At 37.4% G+C, this 16794-nt stretch overlaps 1 protein-coding gene across 6 annotated transcripts in view; it reads right to left on the bottom strand.

Annotated features, from left to right (window-relative positions):
• Positions 1-104: 104 nt before the first annotated feature.
• ablim3 (actin binding LIM protein family, member 3) overlaps positions 105-16794 on the bottom strand; it is a 57620-nt gene continuing 40930 nt past the window's right edge. Inside the window, exons 8-23 of one of the 6 annotated variants that reach the window (XM_056769560.1) lie at positions 16503-16561; positions 16348-16419; positions 14846-15001; positions 14370-14399; positions 13459-13588; positions 12592-12690; positions 12213-12263; positions 8856-8987; positions 7645-7715; positions 6479-6632; positions 3665-3691; positions 3104-3159; positions 2869-2929; positions 2780-2790; positions 1722-1802; positions 105-1613 (exon numbers count right to left, since the gene is read on the bottom strand). In XM_056769560.1, coding sequence (XP_056625538.1) covers positions 1500-1613; positions 1722-1802; positions 2780-2790; positions 2869-2929; positions 3104-3159; positions 3665-3691; positions 6479-6632; positions 7645-7715; positions 8856-8987; positions 12213-12263; positions 12592-12690; positions 13459-13588; positions 14370-14399; positions 14846-15001; positions 16348-16419; positions 16503-16561 — 1304 coding nt within the window. In that variant the 3' untranslated portion in view covers positions 105-1499. The remainder of the gene's footprint in view (positions 1614-1721; positions 1803-2779; positions 2791-2868; positions 2930-3103; positions 3160-3664; positions 3692-6478; positions 6633-7644; positions 7716-8855; positions 8988-12212; positions 12264-12591; positions 12691-13458; positions 13589-14369; positions 14400-14845; positions 15002-16347; positions 16420-16502; positions 16562-16794) is intronic. The other 5 variants (XM_056769561.1, XM_056769562.1, XM_056769564.1 and 2 more) reach the window with 5 other exon arrangements.

The raw sequence follows: 16794 nt of genomic DNA, 5'->3' as shown, positions 1-16794 counted from the left end.
TTCCCTTCAACGAGCCGCTGGGTCCTAACGCTGCCCCTGACCGGTTTAATGTCCCACTCCCTTCATTCATACTGACGACACGTGAAAGAAATAAAGCACAGCTGTACACAAGAAAACCAACTTTTATTGCAATATAAGATGTACATCGTCTTTTGAAACTGACAGATAAATAAAGTTAGCAACGTAGCGATTAAAAAAGAGAGAATCAAAAATATGGTCTTTAACTCTCTTCCTTCACTAGGAAATGAATAGAATACTTCATAGTCTATTGGGCAAACAGGTTGTAAACACTACACACAAAGGCAGATAACATGATGGTTCACCTGTTCGTCAGTGAGGTACAAAACTACAATAATCTGAGGATGTCACTGTCAGTATATTACCAGGGAATAAAAACCCACAGTTACTGTTAGGTCCCAATGAAGCTTACAGTTTGTTAATGGTCACTTGTTGCAGTCAGATGTGTATTTCTGTCTGATTATGAACATGTCATCCCTGTCATTGTCCATACAACCTATATTTACTACCTCTGCATCAATGGTATTAAATCATGTAACCCAGAAATCACCTTATGAAAACTCAAAAATATCATAAACCCATTTAAGGGATCACAGCATTTCCTAATCCATTCTAAACAGGAAAAAGAACTGCCCTAGCCTAACAATACATCTTTTTTTGAGAGCATAACATTTGGAGAAAAAAGCATTGCACCTTTATTTCTTATCCATTTAGTCATCTGTATCAAACATACTGAAGTCAAAGATATGTATTTCTACCATCACAATATCCAATGTATGTCTCAGCATACTTAGTCTAATAATCCTAAAGTCTTTTAGTGATAAAAGTATACATTCAGTATTCATTACTTCTTGGAAATGACCTGAACAAAGCACAGCACCAAACAGTGCTCAATTTCATCTGCTAACATTACAAATAACAGACTTTGGTATTCATTGTCGAGCAAATCATCGCTTAATTGTGATTTTACCCCGTCCAAGCTTATGTAGTGAAAATAAAACATGAGTCTACATGAGTGAAATAAAAGGACTGAAAAAATATTATTTTATAAGATTTCAAATAAATATTACATAATGTACTTGTAATGTACTAATAAGTAATTGATCAGCTTTAAATGGATGATGTCAGGCTATCCTCCCACTCTAAAACGATGTTTTCGTAATAACTTTATCTACATTCTGTTCACTCATTTTGCTGGTGTATAAATTAACGCAGAACAAAAGGCAATATAAATCCCTTCAAATTCCCGATTCCTTGTTTTTGTAACAAAATATGTCTGAAGATATGAAATGTGTAAAACTTAAAAATGATCCTTCTTTCGTATGGTCTGTCTGATCTTTTATTTTCCCCCTCGCACGGGACAGTTGCCCAATTGTTGGTGCAGTCCAGGCATGACTGTATGTCTAAGACTCGGGATGTGTTTGTTTAGTTTGACTGGAACAGGTATTCGGGTCTCTCTGTGTGTGTGTGGGAAAGAAATGCTAGAACAGCCTGGCTTGTTTCTTCATCTCATTCCTCTTCCACAGTGCCAGTCGGTCAAACTCAGCAATTGTCATTCCAAACACCTGAAAGAACTCCTCAGGTGAAAGATGGCGCTAAAATGAAAGGTAACTTATCAATGAGTAGATCACAATTAAAATTGTATTTAAAGACACCTTCACAATCTCTGTTATGAAAGGAATATACTAAATCCTCTGATTTACCTCCAATCTGGTCCGATCAACTTCTTTTGGCAACCTGTTGCGCCCCCTTGTGGTCACAATAAGCGCCTCATATGGATAGACCTGTGGATGTTAAAATGCAGCGTGGAAGTTTACATTTATTTCTAATGAAATAAGTATGTCACAAAGACACAGTAAAGTTATTTAGCCGCCTAACTTAGATTGTCTTATTGAATAGGCCTATATTGTTGTAATTGCAAATGTATGGGCAGCATCAATAAAATTGTGTTGAAATGATGATACTTTTCTCCAAAAATACGCATTTAAAGTGCTGATTAAAGTACATGCTTGTATCTTTCAAATAAAAGAAACTTGAACATGAAATGAATAGTTTTTCAGCTGTATGTAACAGAACATTGCTAAAGCATTTGAAGGCATTTTATTTATTTAGCCTGTTAACTTATAACAGCTATCCTTAAGCTCAGTGGTATGAGCATTGCGTCGGTTCGATCCCAGGGGATTGCAAATAGCTATGTAAAATGTATAAGATAAAGCAATGTAAGTCGCTTTGGCGTCTGCCAAATGCCTAAATGTAAATGTAAACTAAAACAATAGTTTCATATCTTAGTATGTAAAGTTAAACACTCTTCTGTGTGCAGTGCATTAACGGACCACCCTTTTCTCTCAACCACAGAAGTGACAGGAAATTACTTTACTGTGGTTCAAACCCACTAGCACAGTAGCTGTGACAGAGACAGGAAATGTCACCCAAGAACAAGACACTTCTCGTCCAACCATGAGCAAAGAGGTCAAACAAACCCCTGACCCTTCATACCTCCAGGCCTTTATGTAGTTCCTGACCCATTAAGGGTCAGATGGGAAATTACACAGTGCCCTTATGACCTGGAAGCAGTGAATTCTCCGTGGTCATGTTTATACATGCTTTGACCAGCAGGACGTTGCTTTGACCCATCTGGGTTCATTAGATTGACATACAGTGAATGTGGGGATTTCCTCTGAAGTTGCACAGTTTCACTGGTGTTTCTGTATAAAGCATTTACAGTCTCTCTTTAAGACTCTTGTTAAACCAGCCCGCTTACCTTGTACTCTGCTGGAAAAGAAAGAAAACTCAGTCAGTGTAAGAAAAAGGGTCAAATGAATACTAATAAAATCAATAACCTTCATTTACCTCTGATTCCCCAGTCGACTTCACTGCCACTGTCATACTGATAGTAGTCGGCACTTTGTGGCTGGAAAACAAACACACCAGCAAATAAATAATGGATAGTTAAATCAAAATCTCCAGTTGATTTCCAGCTCTGTCCTTCCATTGAAATTCATACAAGTAGTTCATTATAAAATAAACAGAATAAATGAGCCAAATATTTCATATTTTAAGTAAAGTAACATAAATAGTACATTACCCTGTGCAATCCATTCCGGCCATATCCTGGTAAAGAAGCTGACTTTGATATGTAGTCTTCAAATAAAAACAACAGAAATGAAAGTTACAATAACAGTTCTAAAAAGTTAAAACAAACACATTTATTTAATTTTCTGTGTAAGTACAGCCTAAAATTGAGAGTATTATCTATTATTAGACAGTAGAGGGCGCCACTCACCAGGCTACAATCTATGTTGGCTACAATGCAAATATTTATTGGTCATTTGTTATTTAGCAGACACTTCAATCCGAAGTAACCTAACACATTCACACTGGAATTAAAAGCGTTACCAAAAATATGGAGTGATTACTCATTTGGGTTACAGGAACCCTGCAACTCAGCAGTTTTCTTAGACCTCAAGTGATAATTTAATACTACAATCACTCCTACAATTAATCTTAAACATTTAATTCCATCCCTCAGTTTAAATCCCTGACAGAATGATGAAATCCAAAATGCGATCCTGCTTTTAATGGTAACACTCTTTTTCCAAAGTCACACCTCTTTTTGCACAGGTGACATAGTTTAAAAGCCACTCACCATCAGCTGCAAAATTTGTCAGAGGAGCTGAAATGAAACACAGAAAGAACCATATAAACTTAATAATGTGTTGATAAAAACAGATTGTTATTTGGGTTAAACAAGTGAATGTAGCTGTAAACTAGGACAAATCGGCTTTCTGTGCATTCTTAAAAAAACATATTTCCCTTTAAACAAAGTATAATGTGCATCATAGTGTTGATTGCTTCAATTGTCTGACATCAGCTTGGACCCCTAAGCTCTGGGGCTGCTGAATAAACTGTTTAAAAAGTCCTAAAACTGTAAACAAACAGAATGGAGAGCAAACTGCGCAACAGTGATAATTTGGTCATTTCACATCAAAACACTGAAATAGACTGATGAAAGGTCATGATTGGCACCCAAAAGGGAAAAGAAAGAAAAGGAGAAAGCCGAAGGGAACAAGAGGCAAGTTATGGATGCAAATGAAGCCCTCTCACAAATCAACAAAACAAAAGGCTTTAATTTCCTTTAAATTCCTTTAAAAGTCAAATTTACAAATAAAGCTGAACAGAGATGTGCTCGAGTATGTACCGCAAATCCAACACACCTCTTATCTTCCTTAGCATCACTTAATGTGTATTTTTGGTATTTTAATTGAGATGTCACCCATGCAATATATGACAACTATAAATTAAACATTCAATTTAATATAGTTAGAAAAGAAAATGCTTGTGATGTCTCTCTTCCCTTTATATCCCATCATCCTTGTAAAAATACAAACTCTATTCCTATAATTGTTTTTCTTGCTCATCTGGTAGAGCATGGTGCTGATGACTTTAAGGTCATGGGTTCAATTCCCAGTCAATAAACAAGAGAAAAGGTAAAGCCTAATATGTCTGCAAAAGGCATTAACATTACTCTTTCATCACCTCCTTCTGGCTATACAAGAACATGATGAACATACTAATTCCCTAATTTCAGGTTAATGCTTTTTTTATCTCTGCTACCTTCCACAATCCATCATTCGTGCGCTAGGGGTTTATTATCAGCAGCTAGTGTGTAACCTTTCGTTCCACATGACGTCACCTCTGTGTTCCAGTGTATTATCTTTGCTGTATAAAAAAAAGAACCCTACAATGCCACTTTCAATCTTCTCATTTCGTTCTCACTCCCTCTCACCTTCATTTATTTCATGTGATGTGTAGTAATAGCTAAAAAAGCATGAACAGAAGAGGGTAAGGGACGACAGCTTGGGCTGCACCAGGCGTTGAGATCTGTAGCGAGGAATATGAGGGAGGGAAATATAGGAATAGTGGAGCCGTTTCCATGTATGGAAACAGGGAACTCGAAAGAAGGGCGTAGGCTGAAGGGAAAATTCCAGATGCTTTGTGAACTTCCCCATGAGATACATAGAAATAGAATTAAGGAGAGCAGCCTGCTCACATGCACGTGATGAGAGAGGGCAAAGATGTAAAATGGGAGAAGAAAGGACCACACATCATACATGGAGTGAAAGGCTGACTGACAAGCAAATGACAATATGAAGTTCAGACTTGGCCAGACATAACAACATTGGCCTAAAGGGGTCATATGACACGTCTAAAATGAAAATTTTTGTTTGTTTGAGATGTAATGCAATGTGTATACACGATTTAAGGAACAACTGTAGTTTCCACATACTGTGCATGTTTGTATCTCCTCTTTGCTCCGCCTCTCTGAAACATGCAGAGTTTTTGCAAGGCTCATCCCTCTGAAAAGCGAGGTGTGCTATGATTGGCCAGTTAACCAATGCGTAGGGATTGGTCGAAGTGTTTTTGGAAAGCGTGTGACGGATATGTAACGCCTCTTACCATATTTGGAACGTCCCAGACTGACGTAGATGTGTGGGGGTGTGGTTACACATGGCGATTCAGGCAGGTCTGGGTGAGCATTCGCTTTTAGATAGAATGCATCTTTTGTTCCCACACTTTAATTTGAGCAATTTTACGTGTCTAATACATGCATGGGCAAATTATAACACACCAAAGACACAAAAAAACATGTATTCGCTCCATATGACCCCTTTAACATTTACATTATACAGCTGTGGATAAAAATTAGACACCATTCAAACTTTTATTTCATCAGCATTTCTAGATGTATTGTGGCCTTTCCATTCCAGTGTCTGTTGAATTTCAACAAAATCAAATCACAAGAGTGACATAAATCCGCTTTAACCAATGGTGTAAGTTTAGAGCAGGACTTTTCTGTGTGGTGCCAAGAGTGGGAAAGAAATTACGTCATCTTTTTGACAATAAGCAAGAGTATAAGAAAAATGAATGCAGGAGACAGAGAGGCGTATAGCGCTGCATCTGCCTTAGAGTTGTAATAGTGTTTTATTATGCTGAGTCTGCACTCCTCAGAATATCCCCGCCGATGTAACACTACCGTTTCAGCATATATGCGTCCTGTGTCACTCTGTAGAGTCCAGGCTGTCTTTACTTTAAAGCGTTCCAGAGCTCCACTGTCTTAATGAAATGGCTCGGTGCCACCTCTTCATCGATCATAATGCCTCGCATTGAATAATGACATACTAAAGCCCACTGAACCAACTCCCATACTGCCCGCAGTCTCAACCACACCGCACCTGTTGCCGTCACACTCTGCCCCAGAGGGGATTGTGGGAAGGGAAAACGGGGGTCTTACACAAACACAAGCCACAGATTTGCCTTTAAAAACGGTGACCGACAATTAAGCCGAATTGAAGTATGATGCTATCGATGACATTACAGCGATCCCCTCCAAACACGCAGATGCACCCAACGGTTGTCTGTGATGTGTGGTTGTACATCAGCTCTCTGGTGGAGCACTTACAGCCGTTAACAGTGTTGTTGTGGCCCATGCTGTGCAACATCTCCCTGCTGCCGCTGCGGGAGTTCTGCGTGCTGCCCCAGGGGTCGTTGTCATAGGAACCAGAGCGGGCTTTCATCTCTTCCTTCAGGATCAACCTACCGATACCACCCTGAATCTGACATGGGAGATGCAAATGTAAGAATATAGAGAAATTAGGATGAAGTGTCTTTAAAGAATATATTATAGAAGATGGCTCTTGCTTTTTATTAGAGATACACCGATACTAAATTTCTCCACGCTACGATTATTCAGAGTGATATTGGCCGATATCAATACTTAAGATTGAATTTATATTTCTTAACTTTCTGAGTGTTATTAATTCATATAACGACTCTTAATTGAACATCAAAACATTTTCTAAATACAAAGAACAAATGAATTGTATTATATTCATATTTGGAGCGCCTAAAAGGTATTACATAAAAACTAAATGTTATATAAAGAACCTTTGAAGACCTCAGAATAACATAACATCCTAACCTTTTATAGCTTTAGTTATTGGAATTATTCCCAGAATTATTTTAATGTAGAATATAAAAATTGATATTCACTTAAAATAATAAATAAAATAATAAAATAAATACAAAATAATAATAAAATGTAAAAATAGTAAAGTAAATGAAAAAACATTTTTGTAAATTAAAATAGCATGTTTCGCATGTACATTTCGCTTGTGCATCTGTACATTTCTAACCATAAATTTGCAGTTTTGTACCGTAATTTGAAGTTTTTGCAGTGTTTTAAAAATGTGTGAAAATTCTGTAGAAATAAAAGAGTAAACTTCGTATAAATTGCAAAGTTCTTCAGTGTATAGTCATATAGTCATTTTTTGCCTTTAATGCAAAACACTTTTCACTTCTAAACATATTGAAAGTTGGATAAACATCCCTTAGGATCTATAAATAACCCCAATTAACCTCTTTTCTGAATGTATGATTTGAATCCAGAACCTGGATACTGTTTGTTAAATTGTCTGTGAGTCTCTGAGCAGATTAATGTGTTATAACTTGATAGCTGATCTCTGATAATAAAATCTGCGCACGCTGTTTTTCCTGTAAGCTTTAATTACAGACCAAACGCCAGATAAAGAGATGCGAAACTAAAGAGAAACTGTTTCAGAGTCTTACTCTTTGAAGACCGTGACTCCAGCCATCCTCTTCTCCACCTGAAGAATATCTTCTCCTGGGAGCACGTAAAGCTGAGCCAGAGAGAGAAACCGAGAAAGGGAATGACAGAGAAATGTCTTTATGAAGCATCAATCAGATTTGGATCAAGCTTCTAAAGAGACACACAAGCATATTACACAATAAACAGCCCTGGCAGCGGGGGAAAATATTCAATGTAAAATATATATGCAGTCTTTCATCAAAATGTAAACATGAATCCTCTTTTGCACACCACATGGGGCAAAATTTATTCTGAAAACACTCAAATAAAAAGTCACAACATCAAATATGTGAAAACATTTAGAATTTTTAGAGGCACAGAACAGCTCAAAAGGAAAGTGAAATGCTTTTGAAATGGAATAAGTTTACTGTACAGTATAATTATGGCATACCAACTATGTATGCAAGTCAAACCAACTGTTTCCACAATCAGGACTTTTACTTGCATTCATGTATGGACAGTTCAAACGAATGGCAAGAAGCTCCATGACGTTATTCAGTAAATATTCAATTACATTTTTTACTACACTGCAATTTCACTGTAATGCCTTGAACTTTCAAATACAATCACAGTACTTTAAAACATCGAACTAGGGATGTAAAATTAGCCAAATTCCCATAATCGAACTTTAGTTAAATTAACAATCAGTAATTCTATTACTTGTTTACATTAATACAGCATTACTACTTTTCCCCTTACTTCAAACACAGTTTGCGGTTTATTATTATTTTAAATGAAAATACAACAATAAAACAAGGACAACACTTCCTATACTAAACGAAGATATGAAACTTTTATTAACAAAAGCTCTCCTTCGCTTTCATGACCTGTCAATCATCGCGCCTCACAAATTCTTGCATCCATTGTCCCAATGAACTTTCTTTTATTTCTATATAAATGCAAAATGTAGCATGTTGATAGCCAAATAATGTAATAAGTGGACCGCCATTGTGTTTTACCCTGTGTCTGCTGAATGTGTTTGGCACATGACCAACATGCAAGACCTTGAACTCGAAGACATTTCAAGTACATCCTACATGTACACATGGAACAACTGAAAAAATGTCTAAGTAAGTAAAAAACAGTTGAAATACTGTTTTAAATTGAAATTACTTGTAAAACCAGTTTTATTTCACTTAAATGTTGTGTTATAAATACATTTGTCACCTACATTTTGGAGAGCTGGTGTTATGGTAGTAATCTGAGTGCTGGTAGTGTTCAGGCGAGTATGTTGTTGAGAACTTGGAGGACTGAAGGATGTCCTCACTGGTTTTGCTCTTAGTTGCTGGATTGCAGTAATTGTCTGTGGAGAGAACGTTCACTGTGAGTGAAATTTACATTTGTAAGTTATAACAGCACACAAGCAGATTATAGAAGAAAGAACACAGAAGTGTACAAACAACTACAGTACATTGCCCACACACAACAGGCCAAAGCAGGAAATGACTTCAACACAAGGTTCAACCAATCAACACTCATTATAAAGCATTATGCAAAGAATAAAATAGTACATTTATGAAAGTCTTGCATTCTTAGAAACGTTGCAGATGGAGATATATTCTGCTAAAATCTGCATGTATTGCATTTACTGAAGTTTATTCCAATCCACACATAACATTCTACAAAAATACGGAAGCAGAGACCTCACACAATATAAACAACACACCACCTTAGAGAAAAACGTCACAGTATTAAAAACAAAAACAAACTTGGGTGAAATCAGAGTGAACAAACACAAAACCCAACCAGACAGATGAGCAAGTGCACAGGGAGAGAGAATACTTACAGAGTGAAAAGTGACCGAGGACAGCAGTGATAATTGTATTTAAGGGAATAGGGGGAAAAAAGAGGGAGAAAACAATAAGGGAGAAAATATTTGCATCCCAAAAAGTTTTCAGTGAGATCTTTTTGTACCCACATGGCAGGAAAGCAACCGGCGTGCTTTCATAGTATGTCTTTATACTACACAAACATAGCTAGACATTCACACATACACATCAACCATATGGGTAGCAAAATATTTTCTGTAAGGTGCTCATTACCGGCTTGTGATATTAACAAACTGCATGTTCAGGGGACATATTTCACTATTGGTGTACTACTCTTTTAATATTGTTCACCTTTGAAACCCCCAACGAAGAACATCTGCTGCAGTTATTGTTTATGTGTGTTTTCCTCTATAGCAGGTCATGTGGTGCGCATTACCATAACAAGTTTTCACATCATCCTGCCCGCATTTTAAACCGAGCCCAAAAGTTGGCAGAGACGACTCTAACGTTTCTCAGAGATCACACTTAATGAAATGAGCAAGTATCTGATCCCTCCAGTAAATGAATCTACACTTTAGTGCTGCTCTGTGCAAAACTTCAGTACAGAAAGGAATTAATCTCTTTCTTACACATAAATCTCTCAGGTTGTACAGTATATTATCTTTTCTAATTAAGTTTAGCAGTTTTCTACAGAATCAAACCGTCATTTACAAACTACTACAGATTTCACCCCTTCCAAAGGATTTGATTATGTTTACAGATACCAAAATGTCCATACTATGTGGTACTATAAGCTCTATTTAACACGCCTTACTATATTTAAAATATATATATATTCAATCTAGGCCTACAAATTAGTTATTCTTTTTATTTGTTATCCATGAAAAATGGTTCAGTTGTCAATGTTAAGCCGTGTGCACACAGTGCGGTTTTGGCAACGATTTGGTCGTCTGAGACTAATTTTGAGTATTATGAAAAAACCTTATGACGCTAGGATAAAATCTGCAGTTTGACTAATGCAATCAAACTGTTCCTATGATAAAATTCTGACAGTGTCAAAAATTTAAGACACATTCCTGTAATGTGGCTTCTCATAAGTCAACCTATACATAATAACTCAGGATGAGTCTTCATGAATATGTCAATTTTTAAAAGTCCAATGTACACATTTTTGGAGGATCTATTTACAGAAATGCAATATCATATACATAACAATGTCTTCAGAGGTCTAAAAAGACCTTAAATAATGAAGCGTTATGTTTTTATTACCTTAGAATGAGCTATTTCTATCTACATACACCGCGGGGCATGGCTTTTATCTGGGATCATGTTTGTGTAGTGTTACAAGCAACAAGGATTTAAAATCGCACAGTGTGCACCACGGCGGTACTCAAGTCTAATAAAACTCATTAATACCTTTGAAAAATGACACAAGCCTGTAATGCACATACATATAGAATATACACATAAGCACACACACAGACATGCAGTAAAGAAGCAAAGATGTACTAATGTTATTATTGAGATAACAAGGTCAGAAGTGATGGTATGTAGGAGCGATACATTAATAAATTCACAAAGGTGTGGGATCACAAATTCAGGAATACAGAGACAGTTAAAACATAAACTACCAACTATTAAATCATATGATAAACATTACATATATACAGTTACACTGGCTAGTCTGAATGTCAACCACCAAGTGTAACATAGATGTGTCATAAATTACAAACACTTAAACTGTGCACTATGTACTCGGCCATATAGCTTCACCTCTTGTGGAATTTTTACTACACTGAAACATTTGCCGCTTTCAGTTCAAACGCACCTGTTGTGTTTTCGCTAACACAAGCATGTTTGGCCGCTCCCTACATGGGTAAAGCTGTGACCCTACAGTGCATAAAAATGCATTTTAGACACTTTCACACCTGCCTACTGCATGCTTAAACCGGTTTGCCTGCTAACAGCAGTTTTTCTATCGGGTTAGAGCTTAACTTAGCATTCAGTGGGGGGGTTTCTGTGGCATCTAATGCAGCCATGTCTCAGTCAATCTAAAGCAGAGGGGGGCATGGCAGGCTTTCATCATGCCTCAGCAAGCCTCATCCTTTTTTCATCACCCTCCTGTGGCAGGCAGGATGAGGGTCGTGCCAGTTCTGCAGTCTTCCGTCATGCAAGGAACTAAAAGCAGGACGCAAGTCTGATCATTAGACCGAGGAGACGAGAGTACTTGTTATCCGTTATCTGTTATGTCACGATATAACTTAAAAGGGATAGTTCAGCCAAAAATGAAATTTATTTGATCATTTCACCCTCATGTCAATGCAAACTTGTTTGACTTTCTTTCTGCAGAGAACATATTTTGAAGAGCGCTGGTAACCAAACAACAATGGCGCCCACTGACTTCAACTGTATGGACATTTCTCAAAATATCATCTTTTTGTGTTCCACAGAAGAAATAATATACAGGTTTTGAACCACGGGTGAATTCATGTTGACAAGACTATCCCTTTAACTAAAACACGCAGCCGAGATATTCTGTGTATGCCCACAAAATCCTGAGCCTCTGTTCTTTATCATTGGCTCGCTACTCTGAAAGTCAATGTGTCTTTAGTCTAGAAGGTGACGAGAAGATTTGCTTGAGGGACACCCATGGAGAACAACAAAACCAATCAGACACATCTTTCCCATGGGCCCACACAGCCGCAAGACTGAGCGTGAACGGAAACAGGCCGAGTCGGGCCGAGCCGAGCACACTATACCATGTCTCTTATAGATGGGAGGCTTCCTGTAGATGTTGGGCTCCCCTGTGGCTGAGAAGAAAGGAAGACATTACAAATTAAACATGGAGAAGATGTCAGTGAAAGGCAGAAGACAGTAAAATGTCGAGGGTGGGGGGCAGGAAATGCTTTATTGAACTTCTTGTTCAGGTTTCCGGGGACCTTAAAAACAAGGTGGAGGAGAGTGTGAGGGTAAGACGACATACTACAGGTGTATAGTATAGACAGATTCAGCAGTTATAGAGACGTCAGAGAGTCTTTATGTGACATAAACGATTCTCATTTATATTTAAATACACTGCTGAGTGAGTATGAAAGAGATGAAAGCAGCTGATGAAGTGAACGTCTAGGCATGGCCTACCTGGCACATGGAAATGCTTGGGAGCTTGGTTTGTGGTGGGCGTGCTGGACCGGGCATCTAGCTGATTGTAATAGGGTGAACTTCTGCCACTCTCAGTGCCTGCATCAAGCCCCAAGCCAATGACAGTAACAGAACATGAGTGCACACTTCCTGACTTTCAGTCAACACAACAGTGATCTTCATGTCAATGGACAGCAATTAGCCAGGCAGGGACAGTATGCATTTCAAAACAGAGAAAAAACATACTGTGCCAGACAGACGGGTGCACAGGATGTGGGTGGGATGGGTGGGACAAGTCCCTCTAATAACAAGCAAGTATTCCTCACAATAATGGGCTTCGATTGGTTATTTGTGTTGCTAAATACGTGCCTATAGTTATAAGTAAAGAAGTGACTATTGTGAGAAACTGTTGAACTTGCAGGTTCAACTCTTTGAAGGGATAGTTCATCCAAAAATAAAAAAATAATTACAAACCTGTATGACTTTCTTCAGAAGAACACAAAAGAAGATATTTTGAAGAATGTTGGTAGCCAAAGAACAATGGTCCCCATTGATTTCAATTGTGTGGACACAAAATAACATGTTTCTCGAAATATCCTATTTTGTGTTGAGCAGAAGACACACAATTTTTTTCAAATGGTATGAGGGTGATTCAATGATGACATAATTTTTATTTTATTTTTGGGTGAACTGTCCCTTTAACTGTTGGTAGAAAGCAAGGGAAAATATTTAAGATACTAGTTAAAGGTCAAAACATGTCAAAATCTCATTTAAAATACAGTGTAATGTATTATATATTCAGTATAGTTCTTGGACAAAGAGTGTTTAATCTATGTGACTGTCAAAAGCAAGGTAGCAGGAACTCACCGTATCTGTAGTAGTGCTGTGGAGAGCGAGGCATGATGGGAGACATGCCCTGTCTGCTGTAGGTGGGTGAGTCTATGTATCCTGGACTGGACGATCTTCTCAACCTCACATCCATACTTTCATACATGTCCTGTCCACATAGACAATATCATTATTTATAACTTGCTCAATAATGAATTGCTCTGAATATGACCTTGCAGACCAAACATAAATGAAGAAATACACTTGTATTTTAATTTTACTTTTTCAAGACAGTAGGCATTTTTTTTTGTTTTTAACTCAAGTGTATTTCTATAGTGCATTTCACAATATTGCATTGTGTCAAGGCAAATTTATAGAAAATACATGGAACAGAAGTAGAGGCAAAAAATTAAAATATTCATGAAATGTATACAATATATGGTATTATTACAAAATACAAGAACATCGAAAACAATCGGTTTGATATATTACATAGCAAAATCAAATATATACATATTTATCCGAGATCTACAGTACAGCGCAGTTCTAGCTGTAATATGTGGAATGTCACATTTATGTTGCTATTAAGCAAATATGCATATTTAATTTCAAATATTAAAAAAGGCAAGTTATAATATTTTACTAGTCAATACTAATCAATATGATATTTTAACCATATCAAAAAAGTGTACATAAATGATGTCTACTGTTGTCTGTATGACAGTAATCGGAACATTGTATCACAGTTGCTATTAAGAAAATCTGCATAACAATTTTTGAATATAAATATGAAAGCTTGCCAATACTGCAACAATAACATAAATAGTAAGAAAAAACAGTATCTGAAGTGATATTTGTAATTAAATTACACTACCTTAACCATAAACCCAATATTAGCAAACACCCGTGAGCAAGCTAAAAATAAAAAAGTTTTGAGCCACATGTTTTACCTGAGAATAAGGGGAGAGTGTGCCAAGGGACTGTGGAGATAAAAAGGATGGGGAGAATCAAAATAACACAAAATCAGAAATAAATCTTCAACTTAGCTATCATTCTCCATGATATGTGAGGAAAGGTGAAAGGAACAGGATGAAAGAGGCTTACAATGCCCACCTCCTCTTGCCTCAAATTACCATCATACACTTTCTAAGCAAGAGGGAATTAGACAACATTGCATTAATGCCAGCATGAGAGGTTTCTAAAAGCAGACAAAAGCAGGAAACCTCAAGCAAAAGTGCTCAAATTCAGTATTAATTGTTGGGAAAACACACATTCAGTTTATTACAGCAAACAAAAACATACATCCAGCCCACAGACGAAACAGATAATGCAAAGCTATGCTAAACTCAGCTAGGACCAGGCCAGAAGATCCAGGGATGGGGGAAGACATGCTAGTGGTTCTAGAAGCGGCCCGCTAGAGCAGTACCTCCCCATAGCTGAGTCGCTCTAGCCTGTCATCGGAGCAGTATCTGTGACTGGGCTCATAGGACCAGAGGTCCGGCCTCTGCACTTCATAAATGGCTTTAACTTTAGGCAGCGCTGCCAAGTCTTTGTAATCAAGGATCTCGTCCTCCATTTTGGCCTGAGGAGAAGGACAAATACACACACTCGCGCACGTCAAACACAATGAGCAGAACAGCCGTGATGACAAACGACAACATCAATGGGGCTATTAAGTGTGCGAATGAGCCCTCGGCAGAGCTTGTGCACTGGCAAAAAATGAAACTGTGCTCATAAATACAATGTGCAATATACCAAATGGTCTCTTGGGTCTATTTTGGTGAGTTTATAAAAACGATCTTTGTTGTAGCGCAAAAATCTAAGGATTCTTCACTACCATATACAACTTGAAAGGAACAGTTCACCCAAAAAGTTGTTCCAAATCTGTATAAATGTCTTTGTTCTGATGAACACAGAGAAAGATATTTGGAAAAATGCTTGTAACCAAACAGTTCTAGGGCACTTTTGACTACGATTGTGATTCTTCCGACTATGGTAGTTAATGGTGGCCATGAATTGTTGGTTTAATAGGTGAGTAAATAAAGAAAGAATATACATTTTTGGGTGAACTTTCCCTTTGACCAAGGAAGCACACATTTTAAATGTTTTCTTTTTTTGACTTTCGTTTTTCCATCCATTTCCTTCATTAACTTTATCAACTTTGACTCTGCCGGGTTGTTGGATTTATTAACCATGGGGCAATGTAATTGTTCTTGAAACTCACTCGGTAGAACATTGTGTTAGCAGTGCAAAAATTGTGGGTTCGATTCTCAAGGAACACACACACACAAACACACAAATGAAAACCATATAGCGTGAATGCACTAAAAGTAAAAACATAAATTGCATAAATGTAAATGAATGTATTTGCATTCTCATCTCACACAAGAATATTGTAGTACACACATGATGTGTGCCGCAAAACTCTCACGCTTGACCTTCAGCAGTGTATGGACCTGACAGCACAGATGCTTACACTGCGTTCTGCATGCATCAATCGCACACGGCACAAAGGTTACACATATGGGCAACCTTTACTTCTACACAAGATGTTAATGACTGCACCACTACAGAACACACACACACACATTGCGCATGTTATGAATAACCCAATAAATTAAAGAATGTGAGTGATGCATCTTGGGATGGTGAGGTACGTGGTATGTTTTTATGGTGATTTGATGAAGTCTTTGATTAGAATTGTCAATATCAAGATGGGTGTTATTACCTTCATCTTCTATCTACATGTAAATGTATTCATAAAGCCATCACTCAAAGGAGAAGTTTACATTAACATTTCTGCGTGTGCATCTCTTCTTAATCTGTATCAATTCCAGCCAAATCCACATTAAGATGAAGGTTACGTAACATGGGTAATTTCACTTTAACTTCTTGCTCACATTAGGCTGGACAGTTATTGCTACTTACACAGATGACCCTGCTGGGTGAACTAATGCTGGAGCCCGGAGGAGAAATGGAGGTTTCTGATGTGCGCCTGAGCTGTACAACAAAATAAACAAGGAAAAACAAAATCAGAAGGCATTTAACATTCAGTCCGAGCACTGTTGAAGCAAAACACTTACTCTGAGTTTCCTCTCTGTTCGAGATGCCTGTTTGCACAAAGGATGCCACACTTCTGAACCTGAGAGACAGAAGCAAACAGAGAGAGGAATGTTCAGAAGCTACTGTACTGCATGATATTGTATAAATAAATTTAACCATATACATGTAAGTCAAGTGTCTATTTTTTTTACACGGTTTGAGAAAAGAAAGAAGGACTGTGTTTTTAACTTCTTATATAATATCTCTTGAGCTCTCAAGTGAGGTTTAGAATGAAATGAATAACTACAGCTGTTAAAGAAATGTAAATACTCT

Source organism: Triplophysa dalaica, chromosome 16 (assembly GCF_015846415.1).
Source record: "Triplophysa dalaica isolate WHDGS20190420 chromosome 16, ASM1584641v1, whole genome shotgun sequence".
Lineage (NCBI taxonomy): Eukaryota > Metazoa > Chordata > Actinopteri > Cypriniformes > Nemacheilidae > Triplophysa > Triplophysa dalaica.
Note: the sequence above shows the minus strand (reverse complement) of the source record. Positions and strands in the feature narration are given on the sequence as shown.